General features: G+C 52.5%; 1 protein-coding gene across 1 annotated transcript in view; it reads left to right on the top strand.

The window, feature by feature from the left end:
* The window catches only part of KIZ (kizuna centrosomal protein), a 39,769-nt gene that overhangs the window by 15,851 nt on the left and 11,611 nt on the right, over window positions 1-12,307 (top strand). Inside the window, exons 4-7 of the mRNA XM_061990546.1 lie at window positions 243-456; window positions 4,481-4,657; window positions 7,131-7,278; window positions 9,086-9,227. Coding sequence (XP_061846530.1) covers window positions 243-456; window positions 4,481-4,657; window positions 7,131-7,278; window positions 9,086-9,227 — 681 coding nt within the window. The remainder of the gene's footprint in view (window positions 1-242; window positions 457-4,480; window positions 4,658-7,130; window positions 7,279-9,085; window positions 9,228-12,307) is intronic.

Below are 12,307 nucleotides of genomic sequence, written 5' to 3'. Positions count from 1 at the left end.
AATGATGAAGTGAAGCAGCTGGTCTTGGTGCTGCTTTCTGAGGAATGCCAGGTCTGTCCCCCAAAGGCTTGAGCCTCCCTGCACTCCCCCTTGCGAGAGGAGTGCAGAAGGACACGGGGCCCGTGCAAGGAAGCTGGAGTGAGGGGAGAGCAGAGGGAAGCCTTAGCTCTGTGCTGTGATGTGCTCCTTGGTCCTGCTGGTGTTGTGGGAGTATTTTTTTAATGACTAAAATGTTTCCACAGGAGCAAAGCCATGTGTGAGTGAGTGGTGGAGCTGGGAGAGGGAGGATGAGCCCCCCGTCCCTGCGAGCCCCGAGGAGCACACGCCGCCGGGGCCAGGAGCAGCTGCACCAGGCGCCAGCCGGGAGCGGGACGGGGAGGCCCCCGCTGCCCAGAGCCCCCCGCTGCAGCCACAGTGCCCTCCCTCCGAGCCCTCACTCAGCTCAGCCCTACACAGGTATGTCCTGACGTGTCTTCTCTCTGCTGGGACTCATTCCTTAGCCTGTGCCCAGGAGGCCGTTTCCACAGCTGGGCTGTTAGTGGCGCTAAGACTCGTGTACAGGAGGGCAAAGTTGTGGTGCTGCTGTCTCACAGCCTCTGTGCTGGTGGATAAATGGTAACTCACTGAGGTCAGACTTGGAGAAAGGAAGTGTGTTTGGCAATAGACATGCTTTAAACGTAAGCAAATCTTATTCCAGCAAGTTTAGTAGTACCAATAACTTACTAAACAGTGCATTCCGTGTGAGTCCAGCTAGCAGGAGGGAAGTGCAAGGCAGAGATGCACAGCTTGTCCTTTGCCACCGTTGGAAAGGGGTGGGGGTTTAGCACCAACGCCTCTGATTCCAGAGCATCAGCTCTAGTATCAGTCACAGCTGGATTTTTGGCCTTGCAGTGCCCTCATACACTGGAAGTGCATCCCCATCCCAACGGGGCCATACCCACCATGAGATGGTACCTGGGGTTTGCCCAGGTCTCACAGGAGGGCCACGTTTGCCAAGTGCTGTCAGCCCTTCCTGAGTGCCCCCTTGCTGCAGGAGCATCCCTTCCACCTTCCATCTCCTGTCTCTTAGCTCTTCTCACAGTCTGTTTACTGCCAGTTCCCCCTGCAGTGCTAGGTGGCCACATCCCCCTTCACCCCAGACCTGCCTGACCTCACTGTTCTGTGACCTAAAGCTGCTGCCTTTCTCCAGCCCACTCCCCCGTAGCAGCACACTCTGTATCCTCAGCTCTCTCCCCAGTCACAGCAGATAGTGAAGGAAGCCTTTCCTGCAGGTAGGTGCTGTGTTCCAGCAGGCTCTGCTCCCCTTGGGTCTCCCTGCCTCAGCCCGTACTGTTACATGCACAGTGCTCCTGGCCGGGCTGGGCCACTGGCATGGTCCAAGGGTCCCAGCAATTTTACCCCTGGAGAATGAACTCTTTTTCCAGTTGATGAGGATCCCTTTTCCTTTTTGGTTGTTTGCAGCTTTTCAATGTACCTACCACATCTGTTCTTCCTACATTCCTGGTCCCGTCACCCGAGGTGCTGGTTTCAGTGTTGGTTTGTATTTAATAGGTGTCAGCTGAGCAGAAACCAGTGGCCATCAATAGACACTTCTGCAACTTTATCATTTCACATGGGCATCAGACTGTTGCTTGCTGTGGAAACATCATCTAATTTACATCTAAATAGCTTTTACCCAGTTTTTCCTTCGTACACCACCTGTTAATCATGACACTTTGCAGAGGACTTGCAGACTGCCTGCCTTTGCTAGAGAAGTCACCTTTGGTTCCCTTCCTGTGGGCACCAGCGGTGCCTGGCTGTCTGTGCCCTGAGGGAAACGCAGTGCAATGCTCTTGAAGCCCAGGTTTCACTGCTGGCATTGCCTCTGGAGCAGGGCTGCAACCAGGACGTGGAGGCTGCCTGTTGCATTATGCCCCGCTGAGCGCCCCTGTTTCTCCAGGCTGTGGCAGTGGGATTGGCCACTTCAGCTGTCAGTGCAGAGGAAATACACATTTTAGTTAGTTTTACTTAAATTAAAATGCAGCTTAAGGTTTTAAACTGGCAGGTGTGGGAGATCTCGTGAGGGGAGGAAAGCCACCTTTCTGCCGTAACCAGGTGGGCTTTCCACGCCCCTCTTTCCAACACACGTGGGATTCAGTGTGCACACTCCAGCCTTGCAAAGTAATTCAGCATCTGAAGATCTGGGGGGATCTTCTGACTTGTTAGTACACAAATCTGTGTGAACTTCACAAGCTATGAGAATGGAATTTGTGGAGTTCTGGTCTGAACACATCATGCCACAGAGACACAAAATGAGTAATATCACGAGGCTTGCAGCGTCCCTTCAGTCTGGGTGGTTTCCTTGCGTGAAACTGCTGTGCTGGCTGAAGGGACGTGCTGAAATTATGCAGAGTTATAAACGTTTGTCATCTTAAATTGGAATGTCTGTAGCTTGGACTTGCCCAATGCAGGGGTGTCACTGCTGTGGCATCCAAACAAAGTACCGTTGCCTTGCCTGTCGTTTTGGGCCACTGGCACACTTTTGATGTCTTGGTTGAAAGTGGTGGGAGCGATGGTGTTGGAAGGATCTCTCCTGTGCAGACACCACAGCTTACTTTAGAGGCAAAGCAAAAGTCTTGTTGCACATCAAGAAGTCCCAAGTTTACATCTTTGGAGAAGAGGCCTCTCCTACCTCCCTGCAGAGATACCATTCTGTCTTTTTTGGAGTCTGGGGCTTTTTTTCCTTGCAGTGAGCGTTGGCAGGTCATATTTTGTCTCTGGGTGAGTTCAGCCTAGTTTCAGAGTGCCCTCTCCAGCTAGAGGAATGGTTATGGTGATAATACCATGGAGCTGGTAACCAAACAAAGGTGGTGTTGCTCTGAAAGGTTGTTTAGCAGAAGGTTTGTGCTGCGGTTCAGGAGGATGCTGCAGTTTCGCTGCCTGAGCTATCAAACACCGTGGTTCTTGGCACATCAGGAGTTTCCAAGCGCTGCTGGGTGGGTGTGTTGATCAGAGGCTGTACACAGGCGTCTGCAGGCTCACCCTGCCAGCTCAGGGCCACAGGACAGCCTGGCCTCTGCTTTCCATTCAGGGAGCCCCCCATGGAACGGGGCTGCTGGCTCAGGGCACCCCATCTCCCGCCCCCCAGGCCCAGCCCCCCGATAGCTCCTCGGCTGTTTGTTGCTTGTCTGAGCTGCTGAACCGGAGGTGAAAGGCTCCGTATCCTCTTACCATTCCTTACAGCACCCGGCCCTTTCTTTAAGGGCTTAAGGCCGGGGAGTGGCGGGCGGGGGGAGAGGGTCTCTGAGAATTAGCGCACAGAAAGATGATGACTATTTTAAGGCCTGTGCTGAGGGGGTGGAAAAAGGCAGAGCTTATGCCTGTGCTGCTTCAGCTGCATTGAAGAGGACTTAGCACAGATGGATTGTGCATTACAAAATGTAACACATAATTCAAGCTGTCAGCTTAATCAGACTGTTTCCAGGAAGCAACCTGTAAAAGAGAAGGACCTCTTGTTTGCTGACCTCTGATCCGTAGCCTGCTGCAGATTGTCATACATTTTGTTTTTCTTTATGTTGGTGTCCCTTCCTTCCCCTTCCCTTTTTATTATTGTATCCCTCTCGAGTGGCACCCTGGAAGGACCACCCAGCGGGAGGAAAACAATGGCCAACGCTAAAATACGGGGTTTGGCAGGCTGGAGGAGAGAAAAAAGCGCTGTTTAACTGCATATGTGATCCCCCTGCTATTGTTTCGCTTATTAAACGTCTAGGAAACTCAACTAAATGCCTGGCACTTAATTGTTCACTGTTGCCCAACACAACTTTGTGGGACAGCTTAACACGACTGGCAGCAGGGAGGCAAGTTTCACGCTCCGAGGTTTTTCACTTGAGGGAGCACAAGCCAAGGTTAGCTGTATAAATACATCAGCTTCCACGTACAGAGCTGGGGGGGGGAAATCCCCTCTGTGTTTTGCCTGCGGGGCTCTGCGGTGGCAGACCCAGCTGGGGCATTGCTGGAGGAGACCTGGCCTGGAAAGTCCCCAACAAAGCAGGCAGCCGGCCTGGACCTGAATAGCCATTTACACCTCTGTGCGGGGATTAGCCTGCTGTGTTGTTTCAATGTTTAAGTCCTCATTTGCATCATTATAGAGGTGCAGCTTCATCAAACCCCTCTGAGGTCCCAGTTATGTCCCCATACCTGTAGGTGGTCACTGGATTTATTTCTATGGTGGAGGTGAAGGAATTAAAGGACTGGGTGCAGGGCAATTTCAATGCAGCCTCTTGGGGGCCCTGGCTGATCTTTGGATGCTCTGTTTGCTCCTGTGCTGCTTTTTCCTTTCCCCCTTCCTTCAGAGCTTGACCAACGTGGTGTTTTTGCCGACGTTTGCTTTGAAAAGCTGAAGTGAGGGTGTTTATTTGTGCTGCATGCGGGGGTGCATTTCAAATACCTGTTGCAGCGAGTGTCACTGCCAGCACCCTTTGCTCTGTGTGTGTGTTCACAGGCCCCACGGGACGCCGGAGGGGCTGCAGCTGATCGAAGCCGCTGGGCAGAGGGTGAGCCCCAGGCACCGGGCGCTGCACGGGCGCGAGCAGAGGACGAGCCCCGGGCGCAGGCACGAGCAGAGGACGAGCCCCGGGCACGAGCGCGGTGGGCCAGTGACCACGGACAAGCTGCTCAGGTTAGTGCCAGCCTAACCACGTCCCCTGTGCCCTTGTTTGCTGCTGCCCAGCTGACACGGCGCTCGCCTGTAACAGTGCTGCTGCTGTTGACGGCGCCCGCGCTTCTAATGGAGTTGAGGTGAGCGGCGGCGAGAGGCTGTTACCCAGCAGCTCTGCAGCAGCCTGGTGAGGCTGGAGCCGGGGCCCTCGCTCTGGCAGTGACAAATGGCCGGTGCAAAGAGCAAGCGGGCTCCTGCAAACAAACACTGCCAGTTGCTAAGAGGCCTCCGTCCCCTTCCAGCGTTTTAGTGTCAGGGGAGAGCTGAAAGATGGCCCTTAGGCACGCATACGCACATTACTGGGGCAAATACTCTTTCCTGGACTTAGCACTTTTTGCAGCCTTACTCCACACATCCCGTAGGTGAAGCAAATACTCGTTTCCAGGAATGAGAACGTCCCCTTAGCTAGTTGTGCTCACAGGGTTTACTGAGGTAGACAACAATGACCAGAGGAGTAATTTCTTCTTTGAGGTGAAAGAGCAAAGCCCAGTGCCACAGCCCACGTGTGCACAAAATTGGGGGCAGAGAGCCCTTGCTGTCTCTCCACAGCACGAGCTCTAATCACAGAACTGGGCATGGCTTCGGCATTTTGGTTAAAGTTATGTGTCAGCCTCCATAAAGCACGAGCCCTTGGTTAGAGGTTTCCAGGGGATTGGATGGAAGGGTTGGCAAACCACCCCGGAGGTGCAGGTGCGCTCCTGCAACAGAGCTGCCGTGGCTGGGTCTGCATGGCCCAGAAGCACCTTCACCAGGGGCTTGTGTGCAGGGCCCTCTCTCCCTGCTAAAAAGGCAAAGGTGTGAGATTTAACCTGGTGCCTCCCACGCGCTGGGTTTGACCTCCCTGCCCCAGTCTGCACCTTCCACGGAGTGTGGCGGTTGTTTGTCCCTCTGGGCTGTCCCAGCAGTTAGGGCATTAGCTGGGACAAGTGTTGGAGCACCTGCCCCCAGAGCGGTGCTGGCTGGGCTGTAAATCAACTCTGCCTGTGACACCTGCTTCATTTTGTAGCTTTTGTGATGCAGACAGCAGCTTGAAAGACAATGACCTTGAAGCAGCCGGCCTTCATCAGCATCAGGCTTCAATGCAGAGCAGGCTGAGTGGGTGCCCGCTACCTGAGAAAGCACTGCATGCTGGAGGCAGAGCTGGGCAGGGAAAGCAAACCAGGCAGTGCAGACGCAGAGCTCGTGTGCGGGTGTGATGAACGTTCTTCCCTCCCCAAGCCTGCTCTGCCTTGTGGCGCAGCGAGAGCGGGGCCAGGCCGGGCCTCCCATCGCACTGCGAGACAACAGGTCTCGGCGCGGATCTCTGGCGCCTTGGCCGCGGCCGCGTGGCTCAAACGAGCGCGTGAGGCCGGCCCGTGTGTCCTGCCCGCTGCTGGCGAGTGTGGTTCCGCCGGGCAGCGCCCGGGCCGGGTGCCCCCGTCCGCCTCAGCCCGCAGCGGCTCCCGCCCCGCGCTGCTCTGACCGGGAGGGAGGCGCATCGGCTTGAGAGACCTCTTGGGCAGCGGCTTCTGTGGCCCTCGGCGCGAGTCTCGGGCACGTAGGGACGAGGAGTGTAGTTCTGAGAAGCAGCAGATGCGTGTAGCCTTTAAAAACAATGAGCCACAGTGACTCCAAGTGGGTTTGTTCTCCCCTGTGCTATGCCACAAGGACAAGCCAGAATTGATGCGTTTCTTTCTTTAAGGTCTCTTTAATACAGTAATGAAAACAATTTCCATCCTTACTTAGCTTTTGTCTAGACCTTCCTCCCTGTTAGGAGCTCGGCAACGCTCAAGTGTTAGCAGGATCGGGGCACTTGTGAGTGCTGAAGAATGGTCTATTTAACTGTACCTGCTTCTCCTTTCGAGGCTGATGGGCCTGCGAGCGCGTCGCTGTACTCCCTCAATGGCTTCTTAGGGACAAACACTTGTGGAGTTAATTGGAATTCACTCCTCTGTGAAACTTCACTGGAGCAACTGGAAAAACAAACATCTTGGGCAAATGAGATTGCAGCGCTTGTGTTTCCTCTGGTAAAAGAACAGGCACTTTTGTTCAGAAGTAATGAATTCCGAGCGAGAAGGGGGAAATAAGACACGCCTGGGGGAGTGGGTGCCCAGCAGAGTGCCTGGTGGAGACAGGGAGTTGTGCCCAAGGCTGAGCCACAAAGCTCAGCCTTGTGGGGAAGCTTTAAGGTCCCCTGATCCCAAGGAGATCCTGTTTGGGACAGAGCCACAGGCCAGACGTGGTGATTGTCCCTGCCTGTCCTCCCTGTGCTTGCACAAGTCACAGGTGACTACTTATGTTTTCCACTTTGGGCCTTTTCAACAGAAAAACAGGGATTGAGGACAAAATATGTGATGGCTTTTGATCTGCTTGGCCAGATAAATGAGTAGCGTGGCCGTGGCGCGAGCCCCGTGTGCGTGGGACTCCCACTGATGGTGCTGGGCTTTGTCCTCAGGCAGCAGCAGCAGGATGTGACCGTGCTGGGGGCACCCCTGAGCCACCACGCCGTGTTCCTGCAGAGGCACCAGGCCCAGCTCCCACAGGACGTGGCCCAGATGTTGCAGAGGCTGCAGGTTTCCAGCGAGAAGGCACAGGACTCTCAGGTTGGTGCTTCCATCTGATAATACCTAAGTCAGTGACACCTAGAGACTTCACCTGCTGCTGAGATTGGCCCTGCACTGCTGACAGGATCCCATGTTCCTTAATCAGCCTTGCAGATGGTTAGGAGGTGGGTAAGGAGAGAATACACGTTCTATTGCCTCGGGGCAGGTGCATCCAGCACTTCATCCCAGGAAGAAAACAGTCTCTTTAACGTTTCCAGGAGAGAGTTTGTTTTCCACCCTCTGAGCCAGTTGTTTATTTAAACAGGCTCACATGTTTGCAGCGCTGTGAATTTATCACAAGGCTTATATCATCTGTCTCTGTGGCTTAGTAGCTTTTTATCATGAGTGATGTATTTCCCTGTTTTTTAAACAGGGTTATGTTTGATACACAATGTGCAGAGGTTTTGCAAACAGTGCCCTGCTCTTTTTTTAATAAACATTAAGGTTATAAACCAACAAAAATACACTTGTCGTTCAGCAGGAGCCACGAGCGCCCCAAGTGCTTTTGTGGCCAGTGGCAGGAGGGCAGTGCTCCCAGCCCTGGGCATCAGCTGGGCAGCACAGCTCCTGAGCCAGCCCCGGGCTCTCCTCCAAGGAAATACTGGCAAAAAACACAGTTTATCCTAATTTTTAATGAGACATTCAAGAGCAGCTTTAAGTGCTTTGTTATACTCTAGCTTTAATAGCATTTGAACCAACCACTGAAGCTGTGGTATTCTGCTTTCAGCACGGCCAGGGTAACTTCTTTTCCTGCATGGGGACAGCTAATTTGTGTTCTGGCCTTGGAGCATTTAAGCAGGTAGAAGAGATGGGCAGGGGCTGTATCACTGCCTGGGTGACTGGTAAACAAACACTGTACATAAATTTGTGATTGCATGTAAAAACGAAGCCAAAGCTCAGTAACAGGGGCTTTATGGGTGAATAGGTGCAGTAATGAGCTGTTTATTGCTGCATGTTACTGTGGCCCACACCTATGCCTTTAACATTTATATTGCCTTTTAAGCAGATCCAGTCAGTTAAATGTGATGCCAGGATGCATCCCCTGCTCTGAAACCACCTTATTTCTAAGCAGGTTGCACAGAGCAGCACCAATGTGAATTGCAGAGTGTGTGTACAGGAACAATGACTTTACCATAAAGGTGTGTAACAGAGTAGTGAACTCATAAGCCATCTGCACTTCAGGATTTCTCCTGGAAGGGCTTTATGAAGCCACCCACAGTAGACTGGACACAGGTAGATGGTGACCTGTAAAGGTACTGGCTTCCAGCTACTGTCCATCTCTTACATGGACAGTACATATAAGCCCAGAGACCTGGCTGCAGAGGGCTGCGTGTGCCAGCAGGAGGGAGCAAACTTGCTGAGTGCACAGGAATCACAGGGAGCAGCTCCAGGCGCCCTGCTCTCAGTGCTGCTTGAAGCTGCTGCTCCTGCTGAGGCAGGGGGTTGACTTCTCTCATTGCTGTGTGCCTGAAACAGAGAGCTTTTGCTTCCATCTGTGGCTGTTGCAGTGCCTTTGATAACAACAACACCTCCAGTGTTGTTACCCTGGGTGCATGAGGCAGGGAACACTAAGCATTTCCAGAGGCTCTGGTAGTAGAAAGGATATTCCAAAGTCTGGGTCACTGGAAGGCAGAATGCGGTTCCTGAGCCAGTCCTGAGGTAACTCAGAGGCGACTGAACACCTAACAAAAACACCCTGCAAACAGGTTGCACCTGAAGTGTAGCTGAGCCTCAGTGTACCTTGGCAAATGCTCCAGACGAAGGATGATCAGGCTCAGGAGATTGTTATGTCTTTTTAATGCTGCAGGGGGCCCTTCCACAAAAGCCTGGGGACAGGTCATCTCCTCAGAGTCACGGATCCTCTTGCAGCTTGCCATCGACCCCAACAGACCGCGGGGAGGCAGAGCAGGCGGAACGCGCTCCCCGGCTTGCCAGCGCAGGACAACCAGGTAGGAGAAGGGCTGGCTGTGCCCTCAGAGGCCCTGCCCTGCTCTGCAGAGGAGCATCGCCCATCCACACACAGCTGCGGGCCACTGTCGTATTCATGTGGGTCTGTCCTGAACTTCGGGGGGTTCCGAAGTGCCTCTGCAGCCTTGATCATTCCTGGTACTTCTAAAATGCGATGCCTCTCGTGGCAGGTGTGTTGTGCAGCGGTGCAACAGCAAACCTCATGGCTGTTACTGACACCAGATCTCTAGGGCTGTGCATGATTTGTGTGTTAAAAGGGCCTGCTGTTTGGAAAGGGTGGGACCCGTTCCTTGCCTTTTATGATGAAGCCACTGGAAGGAAACCATTTCAGAAGTGCAAGCGCTCGTGCAGGGGAAGGTGTGGGCTGCTGTTTCAGAGCGTGGGAGGTGAGCTTGTTTGTGAAAACACAGTTAATTTCTTTAGCTCAGGATGCAATGTGTTAGTCTGGTGTAGGAGCTGCCGACAGCAACTTGCTGTGTCTGCCCTCGGAGCATCCCTTACATCAAAGTCCAGAGGACACAGGCAATTAGGTCGCAGTGCTCTTTACACAGCAAATGTAAACAAGCTGCTTTAGGCCTCCTAACTTCACGTGACCGTAATCCACGGAGGAGATGGAGCCTTTGATGGAAGCTCATTCCCTGCAGTGGGGATGACACGCAGCGCTGCTGCCGGGCCAGAGCGCAGAGTTGCTGCGGGCTGATGCTTTCCTAAATCCCGTTGGGCCTTAAATGATTTCAGACATGTGGTGAGCTTGTCCTTTCCTTTGGAAGCCCCGGAGAGGCAGGGCAGCCTCGCATGCGAGGAAGGTTCACAGTAGGCGCCTCTTTTAAGGGCGGTAATGGATAGTTTAGATCAATAAACAGGAGAGAACAAAAGTGAGAAATTAAAGGGAGTAGGGCTTAAAAGCAAACAAACCAGTGTGATCACTGGGACTTTGAAATGCGTTTCATTACGGCGTGCTCACATCCAGAAGTCACAAGCTGGTGTGAAGATGAGAGCGAGGACGAAAGCGCGGTCGAAAAGATTCCCATTACAGGTAGAAGACCACGGCTGCATGTTAACCTCACATCCCGTGTTCAACTTCATTAGATAATCAAAACGTGGCATTTCAGTGCTTTGGGCCCACTAATAGTGAGTAAATTCAGCTACTACATACCGAGCACAAAGATTAAATGCGAGATCATAAAGTCCACGCGTGTGTTAACATAAACCCAGATGGAAACGAGCGGCGCCCATTTAATTCCTTGTAATCATGTTCCACATTCAGAGCGTGTGAATATCCTGTCAGTTAGCCTTTCGGGTCCCCCTATCAGTGTTGCAAAGGTCAGCCTCGGTGGGGAAGATTCAGTAATTATGTGGCAAACTACAGATGTTTCTGATTTGATTCTTTTCTTTAGCTGGAGTAATTGAATGTGTATCATTAGAATAAGCGCAGGGGAAGCCCCGCCAGCCGGGCAGCCCTGTGCCTTTGCCTCCCTTGCAAAGCTGCCTGATAACACAGAGTTTTTAGCAGTCATGTTTTTATCCAGCCGTGTTAGATCCTCCTGGCACGCAGCAGGCGCGTGAGGCTGCCGGAGGGTCCCGAGGCGCCGCTGCCCCTCGCTCCCGGGGCACCAACCTGGCGGCAGCGCTCAGGGCTGTGACTCTATTTGCTCTGGCCTGATTTAGCAAAGGGGTGAGCTGCTTTTGGTGTTTGGCTGAAGGTTTATTGATGCAGGTGTGTACTGTGCCGGGGAGGTGCGAGGGCAGCTGCTTATGCAACGCTTGCTGCCGCTCTGCTGCTCTTTGACGGCTTCAGAATAGCCTGTCTGGCACTGGGCAATTCACTTCCCTACAGAGGTTTTCCTCTGCTGCTGTTTGAGCCCAATTGCCAGCTGAAATATGAAAACGTGCTTCTTGTATTGCTGAATGGTAGTGCAGTGATAATATTCCCATGTGAGCCCAGTAAAACCTCAGGGGTTGTTTTTTCCTGGAGAGCAGAGCACGTTCTGTTTCCCTGCTGCTTGAAGCGTCCTTCAGCCACGCATGGCAGTGTCTTTCCAGAGGAAATAAAAGCCACTGAAATCTTTTCCATGGAACAAACCAGAGGTATCATTTGAGAATTTACCTGAAGTTTTGCAGCTCTTGGGGTTGCCTCGAGTTTTGGTTTGTCAGTTGAGAGGATTCGAATTCGAGGATTGGGGTTGAAGTCCCCTAAACTGCAGAGTGCCACCAAGAATGGTGTCAGGAGTGGTGCTCCCTCAGCTGATACCAGGGCTGATACTGTTTGGGGAGGGGGTGGGGGGTTAGGGGGAATTCCAACTCTCGAGTTTGGAACTCCACAGCTGCTAATGCTTTTGGTTTTGCTTCTGCCCACCCTGGATTTTCTGACTTACCAGCACTGTGGTCTTTACCGGCACAGCGATGGTTTCCTTCTCAGAGCCCTGTCCTAGGCTTGTGGAAGGCCACGTGATAACTGGTGGAGTCCCCATCTCTAGAGACAGTGAAGAGACAGCCAGATGAGGTGCCAAAGGATCTTGTTTGGTTTAGTGATGGGCCTGGCAGTGTGAGGGCTGTGGTTAGACCTGATCACCTTAAAGGTCTTTTTCCAACCAAAACGATTCTGTGATTCCACATGAGAAGCGTTGGATGCTGAGCAGAAGGAGGCCCAGGGAGCAGCGAGCCGTTAATAGCAGTCTTGCTTTATACCAGCTTCTATGAGGGCACAGGAGGATGTGTGGACTCCTTCATGTGTGTTTTAGTATTTGATCATGGGAAGATGTGGTAAGGAAACTGTTGAGCTTTTTGCAGTTCCTGAGGTAGGCAAATAATGCAGGATTCGAAGGAAAGGAGAAAATCCATTATGCCTTGTTTTGCTGGATGGCTGTGTGAGTCTCATCTGCTGATTTGATGGGGGCAGGTTTGTTAAATCATTAACACAACCATATTCTTGCTTTACCTGTCACTTACATCTTTGATTTTAAAAAGATGTTAAAGCTACAAAGCATTTGAGTAAGCATGGTGTTACTTCTCCACTCATCAGACTTTGCTCTCACACCATCTTGCCTGTCACCTTCTAGCT

This window comes from Colius striatus, chromosome 2 (assembly GCF_028858725.1).
Source record: "Colius striatus isolate bColStr4 chromosome 2, bColStr4.1.hap1, whole genome shotgun sequence".
NCBI classification, from domain to species: domain Eukaryota; kingdom Metazoa; phylum Chordata; class Aves; order Coliiformes; family Coliidae; genus Colius; species Colius striatus.
The sequence above is the reverse complement of the archived record's forward strand: the minus strand, read 5'-3'. Positions and strand labels throughout refer to the sequence as shown.